Source organism: Ochotona princeps, chromosome X (genome assembly GCF_030435755.1).
Source record: "Ochotona princeps isolate mOchPri1 chromosome X, mOchPri1.hap1, whole genome shotgun sequence".
Taxonomy (NCBI): domain Eukaryota; kingdom Metazoa; phylum Chordata; class Mammalia; order Lagomorpha; family Ochotonidae; genus Ochotona; species Ochotona princeps.
In genome coordinates, this window is record NC_080865.1 from 450,754 (window position 1) to 466,970 (window position 16,217).

At 44.3% G+C, this 16,217-nt stretch overlaps 1 protein-coding gene across 1 annotated transcript in view; it reads left to right on the forward strand.

Annotated features, from left to right (window-relative positions):
* CA5B (carbonic anhydrase 5B) overlaps positions 1 to 14,666 on the forward strand; it is a 34,154-nt gene extending 19,488 nt beyond the window's left edge. The window contains exons 3-8 of the mRNA XM_058658706.1: positions 3,197 to 3,394; positions 6,486 to 6,604; positions 7,799 to 7,894; positions 8,988 to 9,050; positions 9,937 to 10,092; positions 14,472 to 14,666. Coding sequence (XP_058514689.1) covers positions 3,197 to 3,394; positions 6,486 to 6,604; positions 7,799 to 7,894; positions 8,988 to 9,050; positions 9,937 to 10,092; positions 14,472 to 14,666 — 827 coding nt within the window. The remainder of the gene's footprint in view (positions 1 to 3,196; positions 3,395 to 6,485; positions 6,605 to 7,798; positions 7,895 to 8,987; positions 9,051 to 9,936; positions 10,093 to 14,471) is intronic.
* Positions 14,667 to 16,217: the final 1,551 nt, after the last annotated feature.

Sequence of the window (16,217 nt, forward strand, 5' to 3'; positions counted from 1 at the left end):
CAGTGATATGATTCAAAATAATATATGGGGGATCATGTTATAAGAGGGTAGTTAGACAAAATGTTGCTGAAGAGGTGGACTAGCAAACACAAGACCTACAGATAGTACATGCCAGCCCTGTGCTGAGTGAGCGGAGACTGATTTCGTGGAGCAGGAGGTGGGACGAAAGGGCAAAGGCAGGGCTGAGCTCTCCATAGTTCAAGGCTTAAAAGAAGTGCTAGGTAGGGCCCTTTCCCCGCACATGGGCTACTTTTATCTTCCTACTGAAACCAAATGACAGTGAGCCTGGAGAAAGACGTGACTACAATGGACTCGATAATTATGTTCTCGGAAAATTCACATGTTGAACTCCTTACCCCCAAAGTGAAGGTATTAATACATGGGCCCGTTGGGGTGATTAGGTTAGGAGGGCTTCCTTGTCCCTTCGACCAAGAGAAGACAGCTGTTGCCTGTACACCAAAATGCAATTCCCTGGCAGACACAGAGCCTGCTGCTGCCCTGATTAGCTGTAAGACAGTGCCGAAGTACAGCATCAGTCAAAGCTGGGCGCCGTCATATACGTAAGAACTAAAAGCAAGCGCATCCTCAACCTGAAAGTGTGTTGATCAGCTGCGGGTCACTGACAGCTTCTTGACAGCACCCTGACAGTGTCACGGTCTCTTTAAAGAAGGGTGTTGGGCACAGGGAAGGTGCCATTCGCAACACTCGAGCCCACATTAAGAGTGCCTGGTTCAAGGACCAGGATCTGTGCTGCCAACGAAGCTTCTTGTTCAGGCGTACCCTGGGAGACAACAGAGAGTGTGCCATGTGCTGGCGCCTGTCACCCACAGGCAAACTGCAAAGAATTCAGGCTCCCTGCTGCCTTGGCCACAGCCCCAGCATTTGGCAAGTGTACGAGTGGATGGACAAACTCTCTGCTTCTCTGGCTTTCAAATAAAGGGAAAATAAATTTTTAAAAAGTTGTAAATGGAAAAAAAAAACCTAAAAGTTAAACCTCTACGGGAACACTTACTCATCTTTCTATTTTGACGGGAAATATGAGTAACTCACCAGGAAATTATTTCAATCTGCTTTTTAACCAGAGAAAGAGGAGGGCCAAAGAGAACAAAAATGCGAGTTTATCTCTAACAAAACAAGGCTGTGGCAGAAATCGGGCGTTCTTCAGGGGACGGTCTGGGTTAATAGAGGAGAAATGGGTAGGAGGAAAGGGAAAATCCTGGAAGCAAAACTGGTAGTTGGTAGAACAATATGATCATAAAACAGCAATTGAATGAATGAGTCTGATTTTCTTGGCGACTCATTTGCATGGTTGTGAAACTTGATACATTCAATTTTCTGAAGGAAGCGGAAAAGAGGGGTAAGCAAAGACACTGTCTGAAGGACCTGCTCCTTGTTCCATTCCTTCTGAGTCACATAAGACACCAATCAGCCATAGTGTGATTATGTCAGAGGGGAGCTAGGCTGTTCTAGGGTTTTCTAGAAATGTAAAAATTAACATAATTGTGTTAGATAATCAATACTCAAAGAACACATATTTACTAAGGCATTGCAGGGCAATAAAGTAGGAGGAAGATGTGGATCCTGCCCGCAGGAATTTACGTTCTAAGCAGATTGCAATACGATGGCACTGTGCCAGTTTATATACATTTTCCATTTCAGATTTCCTAAACAAACTTCTATAAATTCCTGTCCTTGTATACTAAAAGGGGGAAAAACCTTAGAGGTTGAGACCTCTCCACAGATGAGAGTAGTGTTATTGGGAGGTGAATTAGTGAGCTTACACATAGCTTTTAGTTCTAACCCAGAAATTCTCAACTTGACACTATCGACATTTGGGGCATAATTCTTGTAGGAGCTGACCATGCTGGGCATTGCAGGGCTTAAGCTGTAGTGCTGGCTTCTGTCCACTAGATGTCAGTAATACTCTCCCTCAGTTTGGCCGACCCCCCCCTCCCCGCCCCAGCAGACATTGCACGGCCTTCCTTAGGGGACTGCCTTGCTCCCTCCATCTAGATGCCTTCAGAGAGTTTCAAGTCTTAAGTGGTGCAAAACCAAAGGCTTACCAAACCAAGACTAAGACCTTAACTTTGACTTTGGAGCAACTTTTGAAAGAAGAGGAATGTCTTTTCTGTAAGTAGACTAGATGTGGATTTCTGGCTTGTGCTTTGTTTTCTTTCTCTGGAAATGGGGGAATGATCGACAAACACACAGGCAATTTGGCTGGGTGAACAAATAGCTGCCTTTTAAACCCCGCAGCCTCATCTTAGCAGTGCGCTGAGAGGCAGAGGGTGATGGTGTTTTCTGCCCCTTGATGCCTGTCCTCGTTTTCCCGTTGGTCTGGATCCTGACCACCTGTGGTGCGTCGTGGGCCGTGCTCACCATGCCCAGATGTCTCTGCAGGCCTGTGTGGCTTGTCGGGACGGCAGCTGGCATTGTTCAGGGACTTGCGATGGGGATGTGGTATTTGTGGAAGAAAATCATCCTAGCACCGTCAGTGCGTGTGTGGGATGAGTTGTCTGCATCCTGCTCACAAGATGCCTCCAGGGCTGCTGACAGACTGCGGACTGCGCAGACGCAAGCAGGGTTCACATGGGCCCAGGGCCGGCAGGGTTTGCTAGCCCTAGTGTCAGAGGTGACCACCGCGCGGGGGCACCCAGCATGCACACTGAGGTGGGGCAGCCTGCTGCAGAAGGCCTGTGGCAGCCTTGGCTTCTCCAGAACAGCCAACCACTCAGCGGCGGTCTTGGCTGAGGGTCCGCTTGCCCAAGGCTCTGCCCTCATCGCCTGTGTTGGCAGTAGTCTGCTCATGATCAGTAACTGCAGCGGACTTTGTAGAGCTTGCTGGGGGCAGCCGGGATGCAGCAAAGCACCAGTGCAGAGAGAACTCCCTCGGGAGCCTTTGCATTCCCAGGGCGCGCAGGTGTGCATGCACATGGCCATTGCCCCAGGTCTGAGGGCTCTGGGTGTGGGTGCCTTTAGTCGGCAGCCTGGAGGGTGCTGCTGGCCTCACAGGCCGTCGGGCAGAGTGCTGGGGCTCTGCACCGTGCCCTCTGGCCTGCCGTTGTGCTACTCCAGGCAGCCGCTGGAGGCCCTCCTCTGGCTAACCTGTAAGGCTTGAGTTGCTGTTTCTGGGCAGCTTGCCCTCGGTGGGAGCACGGGGTCTCGCTGCTGGGCTCACTCTGCATTGCTCTCCTAGTGCATCCACTCTGGGAGAGCCTGGACCTCGTGCCTGGGGGCGATCGGCAGTCACCTATCAACATCCGCTGGAGGGACAGTGTCTACGACCCCGGCTTATCACCGCTGGCCATCTCTTATGATCCGGCTACCTGCCTCCACATCTGGAATAACGGGTACTCTTTCCTTGTGGAATTTGAAGACTCTACGGATAAGTCAGGTGAGACATGGTCTGGTGCTTTTCTCTGGAGTTAGAGAGCACTGCTGTCTCCATAGAGGAGGCATCAGACTCCCTCTGGCTGTGCTGACTGATCTTTGTCAGCAAGAATGTGGAACATATTGGATGCCTTTAAAAGAATTTTCTTTTTTTGTTTGTTTGTTTGTTTATTTATTTGAAAGTGATTTACAGAGATCGAGGGAGAAAGAAGAGAGATCTCTCCATCAGATGACAAGGGCTCCGCCAAGATGAAGCCAGGAGCAATAAACATTTAAAAACAACAAAAGGGGCAAGCACCGTGGCACAGTGGGTTAACTTGCTGTCTGAAGTGCTACAACCCATATGGGTACCATTTTGAGTCCTGACTGTTACACTTCTGATTCAACTACCTGGCAGTGCTCCCAGGAGAGCAGAGGGGTCCTTGCACTCACGTGGGGGAGCTGGCAGATGCTCCCAGCTCCGGGCTTTCAGTGTCGCCCAGCTCTGACGTCATTTGGGAACTCAATCATCAGATGAAGATCTGTCTCTCTCACTCTGTCTCTCCTCTCTCTTTAATTCTGCCTTCCAAATAAATAACTAAATCTTTTTTTAAAAAAAATCAAGAAAAAATAATGTTCTTTTAAAAAGGATACTATGAATCTTTAATAAGTACCTAACTTTTCCTCTCTTTTCCAGCTTTCAGTGCCTGCCTCTTTTCCCTGCTATTTCTGCACCATAATTCATAACATTCCAAGAGAAAAAGAGTTAATGTACACAAACATAAAGAAAAAAGTGACAGAAAGCAAAGAATTACTAGAAAGAATGAAAGGCGAGAAGCAATTCTAGAAATGTAAGGGCCTAATAGATGCCATTGCTGTTTGTTTCAAAATATAAGAAAAATCTCCTGAAATGCTGCTGCAGTCAGCTTGCTACTGCTCAGGAACAAACAGAAGCAGAACAAAACTAGCGAGGGAAGAACCAACTAAACCTACAGCAAGCTGAAAGGAGGCAGGAAAGAACACAACAGAAATCAATTAAATCAAATTTGGTTCTTTGGAAAGAAAGCTCGACGAAGTTCACAAATATTTAGTTAGGTGGATCAAGAAAAAAAGGGAAGACTGAAAATACTAACATCTAGGATAAAACCAATGTGACTTCTTGCAGAGCTGATGGGGACTATAAAAGGAGGCATGCGGCACCTCTCACTGCCATCTTCTGCTGGTTATCGTTTTCTTACTTGGTTCCCCTGAGTCAGGCATAGTCAAGGGTTTTAATGAGTGCATGTGAGTCAAAGTACTGTGGATGAGGAGCCACAGTTAACCCTGGGCTGGCGTGATCCCTGTGAACAGTCACGTGAAATCCGTTTTTGGTAATGTCCAGGAGCGTCGAGCAGAGGGGTAGGTGAGTTCCTTGGTTGATCATTTGTGTGGGTAAAAGTCAACTAAAAATGCACGAAGCCTGAAGATCATTAAGATGAACGAGTGAGGTGGCTGTAATGTTGTTGTGTTGCTTTTATCATGTGCAGACCTCACAGGTCTGGTCAGGTGGATGAAATAAGGAATTAGTGTATATTAGAAAATTCAAGAAGAAAATCAGCGCAACACAAAGCCTGAGAAAGGATGACTTTCAAAATGTGTCTTGTCTCCATATTTTGCCTATAAGGTATTGATTTCAGTAGGTCCCAAAGCCAAAGGTATTTGTTATCCAAAGGAGAGGCCAGTGAAAGGCTCACCTTCTCCACTCTGTCCAAAGGAAGGGGCTTAAAATCAGCAATAATCATATATACACATGTATATACATATACACATCACTATGTATATGCATATAGATACATCGGCATATGTGTACATTGTAGTATAATTATATCAGTCTAGTTAACACCTAACACCTCACATATCTTTTTTTTTAATTTTATTTTTTAATTATTTTAGGTAATGTTTACATACTCAATAAGGGTGGGAAAGATCTAGGGTTAGGGAGAAGTGGGTGTGATCATTGCTTCCAAACTCTCTAGTTCTTCTTCCCTTTTCTGGGGGGATCTTTTATAGCCAGAACATTTAAGATCTGCTCTTCCGGAAATTTCAGAACATACATTTTTTACAATAGCTTTTATTTGAAAGGCAGATAGGAATCTTCGTTGTTCACTCTGCAACTGCATACAGCAGGACAGGCTGGGCCAGGCCGAAGCCAGGAGCTGGGAGCTGCACCTGGTCCTCCCTGCTGGCTGGCGGAGTATTTCTGCCTTTTGAGCTATTTCTGCCTCCCAGGGTAAAGGTTAACAGGAAGTTGAAACTGGGAGCAAAGCTGGACTTGAATACAGAGATCCGCATATGGGATGTTCCCAGTAGTGTTCCAACAGTTGGGTCAAATGTCTGCCTCAATATTTTATCATTAACCAAGATCAATTTACTTGCAGTAGATTTTAAAAAAATGTATTCTTTTGTCCAACTGAAACTTTGTCCCCTTTGACCAACCTCTTCCAAGTGTTAAGTTTCGACTTGCACATTTCCCAATCTATTGCAATGAAAGGGAAAGAATCACTAAGATCTTCAAAAATTGGAAAGTAAAGTGCCAGTGCATTAAAAAAGAGTATTTTCATCCCCATATTTCAGTTTTCTAAGATTAAGTTGGATAAAGTTGTTGAGGGGCCCGCATGGTGGCATGCAGGCTAAGCCTTAACCTGCAGCACTGATGTCCCTTATGGGGCGCATGTGTTCTGGCTGCTCCGCTTCTGGCCCAGCTCCTTGCTTATGGCCTGGGAAAGAACCAGAGGATGGCTCAACTTTCTGCATTTCCTTCTCTCTGTAAATCTGCCTTTCAAAAAAAAAAAAAGAGTAAATCTTTTTCAAAAGTTGCTGAAATTTGCATTGTATTGCACACAAAAGAAAACTGGACAAGGTAAATATAAAAGTCAGTCAAGAATTAGCCATTAACAATTGTACGCAGCTTGCCCTTATAATTCATGGCAATTAAATTCATAAACATTTCATGCTCTAGTGTACTCTACTTAGGACAGTTGAGCTGCAAAGAGAATAGACCTTTAGATTCGACTGCTCTGCAGTGTTCCTCCCCAGCCTAAATGACTGTCCCCCGCACCGCCGGCTGTGCCTTTCAGTAATCGAGGGAGGACCCCTGGAGCACAGCTACCGTCTGAAGCAGTTCCATTTCCACTGGGGGGCCATCGATGACTGGGGATCTGAGCACACGGTGGACAGCAAGTGCTACCCCGCAGAGGTACGTTGGCAAACTTGGCATCTGCCCCACGTGGGGAGAAGAGGTGGGGCATTATGAAGTCTGCAGTTCTAAGAAGTTATCAGGAAGAACTGGGCGATTCTTATAAATTGCAAAAAAAAAAAAAAAAACCTCACTGAGCAGCATATTTGATTATCCACAGCTCTTAAACATGGCAAATACTAACTTTCTGCTTCTCTAACATCACTGAAATGAACCTTAATGCCATGAAACGGAATTCTTCCAGAATTTTAAGCTAATTTCAAATGACAGCCTAGCAGTGGTAGGGAATGCCTGGTCTGGGAGCTATATACAGCCTGCAAAATCATTTAGTTTGGCCCTGCGAAGGCAACCGCAGGCAGGACTTGAAATTGAATAAATGTATAGCAGGCCAATTTTGACATTGATCATTTTGTATGGCCTGTGAATGATGTTATAATACACAAATGGCCTTTGGCAGACCAAAGGTTCCCTGCTCCTAGACAGGAACAATGCAGACAGTCGCGCCGAGCCCAAGGTGGCCTTACTCTGAGCGGAGGGCAGGAGCCTAAATGAACGCTGTGCCAACAGCAACAGAATGAGCGAGCTTTGCCAAGCATTTCTGAGAGACAAGTTACAGGATTTTGAGGTGGGTCCGCTTCAGGAGAGGTGAAGCTAAAGTTAACCATGACCTTGATGTGTCTCATTTTAGAGGCCATATTTTAGTGCACTCATGAATGATGGATGAAGAATGATTTGGCGGGAAATACAGGATGAGCCCAAGGAAATAGAATTTCTTTTTACAACTTCCCCCTAATTTATTTGAAGTGTTATTTTAAACATTAAATATTTTAAATGATTGTCCCCACAAGAGGAAATTTGTCTTGAATGCCTAATTTCCATGGGGGAATCATATTCTCTCCTTTAGATGCAAATGAATTTTGGATATTACTATTTCAAGCAAATCAGCCTGTGAGAGGAGAAATGTTGCTCTATGACTTCTTCACTTTTCTCCCTGTGTGAATCAGTCTATTCCAAAGTAATAGCAACTGATGCTGCTGCTTAAATGACCCAGGTTTTCCTATTTGTCATCTGCTTTTCCAAGTGATTTTCTTTTGAGTGAGGAAGCATGCTTACCATAAATGAATGAAACTGTCATGTGGTTTGGAAGCGATCCTGTAGGGTCGCGTGACAAACCCTCTTATAATTGTGTTCCAGCTGCACCTGGTGCATTGGGATGCAGTCAAATTTGAAAGCTTTGAGGATGCAGCAGTGGAAGAAAATGGTTTGGCTGTGGTTGGAGTCTTTCTAAAGGTAAAAAAAAAAAAAAAGAATCTCACCAACTTTAAATGTGCTGCATTCTAGAATAAAGATAGAGTATTGCAACAGGGTTTTTGCTTGACTGGTATGGGGACCAATGCACCGATAGACATCAGCACTGTCGGGGAAGCCCTGTGGCACAGCATCGGAATTATTCACTGGGACAGGCAGAGCCCTGTGCCTGTGCCTCTGGATGCCCTCTGCCAACTCAGCGTCCTGCTGCTGTACATGTTGGGAGACCAAGCTCAGGGCTTGGTTCCTTGGCTCCCTCCCACCCACGTGGGAGACCCACACTGAGTTCTGGACTCCTGGTTTCAATCCTGGCTATTGTAGGTATTTGAGGATGAAAAGATCTCTCTCTGGCTCTGGGTTTTAATAAAAAATATTTCAAATGGTAGTCATAAGCCATCTATAGCAATTGAGCTCTTGAAATGTGTCTAGTACAGATGCGGATACATGTTACTATGATTTACATTTCCAGCTGAGGACATACGTACAAGCAGCAGAGAGTACCTTTCTCTCCAGGCATGCTGACACTGTCAGCAACAATTCCTCCAGTTGTTCTGTGTCAAACTGAACTCAGGGAGAATTTGTAACATTCTCAGTTACTGGCTTCAGTGCAGCTTCAGTTCCATACTTTGATTTTATGTAACCGTCAGGTGGTTACATTTTTTTAAATGTAATTTTATTTTTAACATTGTTTACATAGTTGAGATGGATGTATGCCCCTCTGACTCTTAGACCAGGGTGGGGAGGTTGAGGCATGGAGGAAGGTGGGTGGTACAAATGCTTCAATTCTCTTTTCTCCTGTGCCTGTAGAGAGAGAAGGGGAGGGGACACTTCTGTGTCTAACTACATCAGTACCCAGGGATAGGAGCCTGTCCACTGAAACCTTAGAGGAAGCTTGTTCAGTGCATGTTACTTGGGTGGTTTTGATAGTTCTGAGAAGTCATCAGCTTTGTTGCACCAGGATTGAGAAAATCTTTCCAAAGTCTACTGGTTGACCAAGTCAGGTGGTTAATTTTAATTCATATCTTTCTACATGGAGCTGTCCATTGTTTTTAATGATTCTCTCTTTGTTTTTCAGGTAGGCAAGCATCATAAGGAGCTACAGAAATTGGTGGAGACTTTCCCATCCATTAAACATAAGGTAATTTTCCCCCTAAGTCCCTTGAATACAGTTGATGTGCCCATCCCGGAGCGGAGGCACTAGCCAGGCACTTTGGGGAAGTGTGTGGCCCGCGAGTGTCCAGGTCCCCCTGGAACGTGGCGTCGAAGGAGCGTTGTCTCACTCCCGGTGCTTGTGATTCAGAGGGCCCTGGCCCTGGGTCACTGGCCCAGAGCTGAGTGTGCTGCAGGGGCCCCAGGCTCTCAGGAGCCCCCTGGACCCTGCGCCAACTCCTGAGGCCTCGTGGAGACACTTGCGGCGCTCCTCTCTTCTCTGGCTCCCTCCCATAGTTCTGCTGTGAAGAACAGTTCCCGGTGGCCTTCGGGTGGAACCTCCGATGAGCCCTTCAAGACTGAGCATCCCACAGGGGCTGCTCTCTGGCAGGCCACGTGTTTTCCCTCGCCTTCTCCCAGGCCCACCTCCTGCCTCCTTCTCTCTCTTCCCCTCCTTCCCCGCACCATCCTCGGCCCAGCATCCTGGCCCCTGCTAATGTGCAGGGCGTTTCAGAAAGGAGACTCCTCAGGCGGCCTCTTGGGAGCAAGAGAAGCAGCCGCCTGTTTCTGCACCGTCCACTCTCTGAGCCACCCACAGCACTCACGCCCACCTGCTGGAAACTCACTAGGCTTGGAGGCGGCTGGTGTTGACCATGTTCTTGCTGAGGGTATGAGAAAGGCAGCCAGCTGTTGAAATGAGGTCTGGTCAGAGATTGTTCAGCAGGCTGCCCGGGGTCCCTGGAGCGCCCCCGGGCCTGTCTCCAGACAGCCCTGGTCCTCCAGGCCTCGTCAGCCCTTAGTATGATGGCTGCCTCATCACCTGGTTCCAGAGTGGTTCTCTCCACTAAGGCTCTGTGACCTGTTCTGTTGGCCAGGACACCCTGCTGGAATTTGGCTCGTTTGACCCTACCTGCCTGATGCCCAGCTGCCCAGATTACTGGACTTACTCTGGGTCTCTGACCACGCCACCCCTCTCTGAGTCTGTCATCTGGATCATTAAGAAGCAGCCAGTGGAGGTTGATCGCAGTCAGGTATGTTCTACAAATGTTCCAGCCTTGCGCCCAGTAAAACAAGACAAGGTTCACCCTCTGGCCTCTCTTTTGGCTTTGTTGCGTACAGGACACCTATCTCACCAAAGATCAGTGGAAACCACATCTCATGGATTTTGATTTTTTTTTATTAGTTTCATCTCTTCAAAACACTTTTCTCATTTTAAGTTCTTCACTGTTCATAGATCACATAGTAGCACCATTTTTTTCAAGAAGGCTCTTGATTTTCATTTCTTCAGCAACACATTAGTCATTCAGTAGCATGTTATTTATCTTCATGGTGCTGTAATTTTTTTCTTGCTGTTGGTGATTTTGTTTTGTGGCTTTTCACTTGCGGGGGGATGTACAGTTACTGTGAAATGGAGACTAACATCCAGATGTGAAGATACAGCGTAGTATGCATTTCTGCTTCCAGACAAAGATGGACTTACAATGAAACTTTTTACTCTATCTTGACAATAGGATGCTGGACTCCTGCCATTGTCCATGCCCGCAATGATGGACATATGACTGTATGAAGAACTATACAATAGTAATAATATAGGAGAACTCAGTGGGGGGGGGGAGAGAATTGGCGAAGGGATAAGGGAAATTCCAGGGCCCATGGAACTGTATCATAAAATGATAATAATAAAAAATAGGGAGAAAATCAATATTGGGCCTTGGGGAAGTGCACAGGCAACTGCAGAACCCATGGAAGTATATTACAAAGCAAAATAAAATATGAAAAAACAATGTGCTAACATCACATCTAAGTTTGCGCATAAATTTTGGAATTCTTCAAATTAGAGAGTGGTTAAAAACATAGATCATGACTTTTTTACTTCTGTATTTGACAATTACATATATTTAATCTGTGTATTTTATTTATAGCTATGGGTTTCTATATAAAATCCAGATTTTTTAAAAAATTATTTCATTTCATTTTATGACACAGTTTCATAGGCTCTGGGATTCCCCCCACCCCTCCAAAAAGCCCTCCCCCCATGGTGGATTCCTCCACCTTGCTGCAGTAGTACAGTTCATATCCAGTCATGATTCCTTCATTCCAAGCATGTACCAAGCATAGAGTCCAGTATCTACTGTCCAGATAAATTCAACAGTTTCTCAGGGAGACCATCTCTGGTCTGAAGGTAGAGATGGCACAATATCATCCCATCCAATGAAAAGCCCCAACATAACATCAACAGCAATTTACAACATTATGGAGTTAATTGACATGGTACTGAGTGACCAATATGTTAGAAAATGCAAGTTCTTAAGCGCACGCTGTAACTACTTCACTGACATCTCCATTTTGGTTTATACACAATCGGTTGCTATAAACCTTAAAATGGTTATAGGGTACTATTTGGCTGTCTCGTGTCTATTTTCGTTTCTATATTTAGCAGTTTATAGTATTGAAACATAATTTTTACTGAACTTGGCAAATTTTAGGATAGTTCAAACTGGCTTATAACTCTAACAAGGCATATGTTAACAATTGAGGCGCAGAACAGTTATAGGAGGAGTATGCAGAGAAATCTTCAATACCCTAATGAGGAGTAACTGTAACACGCAATGAGATACTGTGATGTAGCCAATGAACCAACAATAACTGTATGGCAGACTGCTTATGATCTACATCAAAGAACTGAAAAACTTAATATACTTTTAATGCCCTATGTTTTTCTGTAATGGGTCGGGAGAGCAGAGAAATCTTTCACCTTCTTAGAATGTGTGAGGAAGATGTTAAGTATAACCTATCAAGAATATAACAGTCAAGGATGGTCCAAAGCCTTGGGACCCTGCACCCGCGTGGGAGACACGGAAGAGGTTCCTGGCTCCTGGCTTTAGATTGGTTCAGCTCTGGCTTTTGTGGCCACTTGGGGGAGTGAATCAGTGGACAGATGATCTTCCTGTCTCTCTTCCTCTCTGTATATTTGACTTCCTAATCAAAAAAAAAAAAAAAAAAAAAAAAAAAGAAAGAAAGAAAGAAAGAAAGAAAGAAATCCTTCAGGGAATTCTCTGTAGAATATCAGCATAAGTACAGGATCTAACAATGACTAGTCAGAGATTTTAATGTAAGTTGGTTGTTTTGAAATGGGATTTGTTTTTCCCTTAAAAACAAAGAGTAAGTAGTAGGTATTTTGTATAGTTATACATTTCTGTTTAACTAATTACACAAATAAGCTACAGCACTATTTGCCCATATTGCTTCATGAATTCTTTATTGACGCCAACGCATTTTCACAAAAAGGAAGCCTTCCAGATTCTTCTTATGAAGCTAGAATAACTGATCTGAACACTTCTCAGCATTTGACATCTCCCTGGAAAGCATCAACTTCAGACTGTAGGTCTGAAAAACACAAAAGCACAAAAATGCTACAAAATTTGAAAAATATGGGAGTATAACCCCACCTACTATATTAAGCAGCAATTATTAAATCAAGGATGGCTCATTATTAAAAACAACAGTAGTGTATTGTGTCAATCAAAACACAGAAATGATATTTCCTTTTCCACAGATTCTTTTTTTTTTTTAATTGGAAAGTCATATATACAGAGAGGAAGGGAGACAGAGAGGAAGATCTTCTGTCCGATGGTTCACTCCCCAAGTGGCTGCAATGGCGGGAACTGAACCAATCTGAAGCCAGGAGCCTGGAACCTCCTCTGGGTCTCCCATGTGAGTGCAGGGTTCTAAGGCTTTGAGCCATCCTCACTGCTTTCCCAGGCCACAAGCAAGGAGCTGGATGGGAAGTGGAGCTGCCGGGATTAGAACCAGCGACCATATGGGATTCCGGCATGTGCAAGGTGTACAAGGCGAGGACTTTAGCAGCTAAGCTACTGTGCTGGGCCCTCTACAGATTCTTAAAACTTTAAAATTCATCATTCAGGCTTTTAACCAATGTTTAATAAAAGGGAGATGGATATTTCTTTTTTTTCTAAATTTTATTTTATTTATTTTTATTGGAAAGGCGGATATACAGAGAGGAGAAGAGACAGAGAGAAAGATCTTCCATCCAATGGTTCACTCCCCAAGCGGCTGCAACGGCTGGGGCTGAGCCAATGCGAAGCCAGGGGCCTGGAGCTCTTTCGGGTCTGCCACGTAGGTGCAGGGTCCCAAGGCTTTGGGCCGTCCTTGACTGCTTTCCCAGGCCATAAGCAGGGAGCTGGATGGGAAGCGGGGCCGCCGGGATTAGAACCAGCGCCCATATGAGATCCAGTGCCTGCAAGGCGAGGACTTTAACTACTACATTATTGCTCCGGGCCTGAGGTGGATATTTCTTTAACATTAAGAGATTGGTCTCAGTTTAAAAGTAAATACAGTAATTTCTTGTTATCCGCAGTGCCAAACTCCTGGCTTTTGTTTGGCTTAGTTCCAGCTGTTGGATTATTTGTGGAGTGAACCAGTGAATCAAAGATCTTTTTCTTTCTATTTCAACTTACTTCAGATAAATAAAAATACATGAACAAAAGTTCAAAAGGTTCTGCGGTCAAGAACTTACTAAAAAATAACATAGGTGAGCATTTCCTTGCAGTCCTTGACACTGTCTGGGACACCTGCTTCCCATACTTAGTGCGTGGTTCCAGCCCCACTCCGGATTCTGGCTTCCTGCCTACGTGCTCTCTGGGAGGCAGCAGGTGATGGTCAAGTGCTCAGGTCCCTGTTACCCACATCAGCCACACCGGAAACTCAGGCTGAGTTCCAGGTTCTGCGCATTGGCCTGGCGTAGCCTGGCTCGTGTGGCAATCTGGGAGGTGAAGCAGCGAATGGATGGTCTGTGTCAGTCGCTCTTTAAAATAAATAAAAATAGATTTTAAAATGATACATTTACTATGTTAATGAGTTCATTAGTTAAAATTGTTTGCATGGTTACTGTGTCCATCAGGTCATTCCTTTATTATTCTCTAACCTGGCTATTTTGTTCATTTAAAAATAAAAGTCCAGAAATTTAAAGATGAAGGTGTAGTGACAGAGAGGGAGAGAGAAAGAGACCTTCACTTGCTGGTTCATACCACAAATGGCCACAATGGCCAACATTGGACAAGAGTGAAACTAGGAGCCCAGAATTCCATCGCATGCTAGCTGCCGGGTGGCAAGGCCAAGTACGGGGCCATGTTGTGCTGCCTTCTCGGGTGCATTAGCAGGAGGCTGCATCAGAGCTCGAACCAGCACTCCAAGAATGGGACACAGGCATAAGAAAAGGCTTAGCAATATGTGAAAAATTGGTAACACTATGATACCGCCTTGTCTACTTAAAACTGAATCTTCTGCATTCAGTTTGAGACGTGCATTGCAGAATTGTAAAAATGAAAGCAACTTGTTCATGAACTGGTTTTCTACTGAAATTATTAATGCTTTCTCTTCCTGTTTCTAGCTTGAGCAATTTCGGACCCTGCTTTTCACCTCTGAGGGGGAGAAAGAGAAACGAATGGTGGACAACTTCCGCCCCCTTCAGCCTCTAATGAATCGTACTGTTCGCTCATCCTTCCGTCATGATTACGTGCTGAACAGACAGGGAAATCCCCAGCGCGGGCCCAGCCCCGAGACCCCCTCCGGTGTCCACATGTAGCCAGTACTTTGCTTTAATACATGCTAGTTTTTAAAAACTCTCCAAGGACACCATTGTAAATACCTGCATTTAATATTTCCAGAAATACTTTTTTTGCCATTTCAAAGTTATTTTCCATCTGATTTTAGGTAAGGGAGATGGGAAGACAGAACAATAGAAGACTGACTGGTTTACATTAGATTACTTTAGGTTGCTTTTTTGTGGGGGGTGAAAAGCTTAAGACATGGGGAAGTTCATTATCATGCCCATTGGAACCTTTGGCTGTTATCTCTCTAAATCTTAACTTCTCTGAAGAACAGATGAATAACTTAATTTCAGCTTGGTGAAGAACTTAGTGTGTGTTACTCCATTTTGATTTTTTGCCTGATCTCTTGGTGCCTAGTCCAGAGCTTAGTCCAAAGCAATGGGCAAGGAAGCTGCTTAAACATTTCTTCAAAGAAGGTGTACAAGGGACAAATGACAAGTTCCTTGATAATAATAATTGTTATGAAAAGGCAAATCAGAACCACAGTATGACATCATCATGATGTGCCATCAGAAGGACAAAAAGTACCAAGCGAAACAGACAAATTGAAACCCTTCTGCACTGCATGCTGTGAATATAAAATGGTGTGAACATGATGCAAACAAAATGGAGGTTCCATAAAAACGTAAAAGTTGAATTACCATTCAAAGCAAGAACTTGAAGAAATACTTGTATGCCTATGATCATAGCAGAATTATTTACACAGTTAAGGGGTAGAAGTGAGCCCAGCATAGTAGCCTAGTGGCTAAAGTCCTTACCTTGCATGCACCAGAATCCCATATGAGCGCTGGTACATATCCTGGCTATTCCACTTCCCATGCAGCTCCCTGCTTATGACCTGGAAAAGCAGTAGAGAACGGCCCAAAGCAGTAGAGGACGGCCCAAAGCCTTGGGACCCTGCACCTGCGTGGGAGACCCAGAAGAATCTCCTGGCTCGTGGCTTTGGATCAGCTCAGCTACAGCTGTTGTGGCTTCTTGGAGAGTGAACCAGCAGATGGAAGATCCTTCTGTCTCTCCTTCTCACTGTAAATCTTTCCAATAAAATAAATAAATCTTTTTTTAAAAAAGAGGTATAAGTAATCACAATGTCCATTTGCAGATGAATGGATAAAGAAAAATATATACACACATATACATATCCACACAGGAATATCATGTGGCCCTTAAAAAGGAAGCCCTATCAAAGGTACAATGTGGATACACCTTGAAAACATTGTCCTTAAGTAACAAGCTTATTACAGAAGGACACAAACTGTATGATTCCACTCCTGTGAGGATATGATGTTTAGTAGGTACAGTTTCAGTATTATATACTAAGAAAAGTTCTAGAGATTGCTAATATGAATATATTTAACACACTTAAGATGGTTAATATGCTGAATTGCAAAGAATCAAGATGATATTTTACCACAATTAAATAGAAAATTCAGCAAGAAAAAAAAAGATAGGATTTGAACTGTGTGTGCAAATTTGGGTGATATATCTTTTAAAATAGGGAGAGTAAAGGCTCTTCCATGTATGCCTTG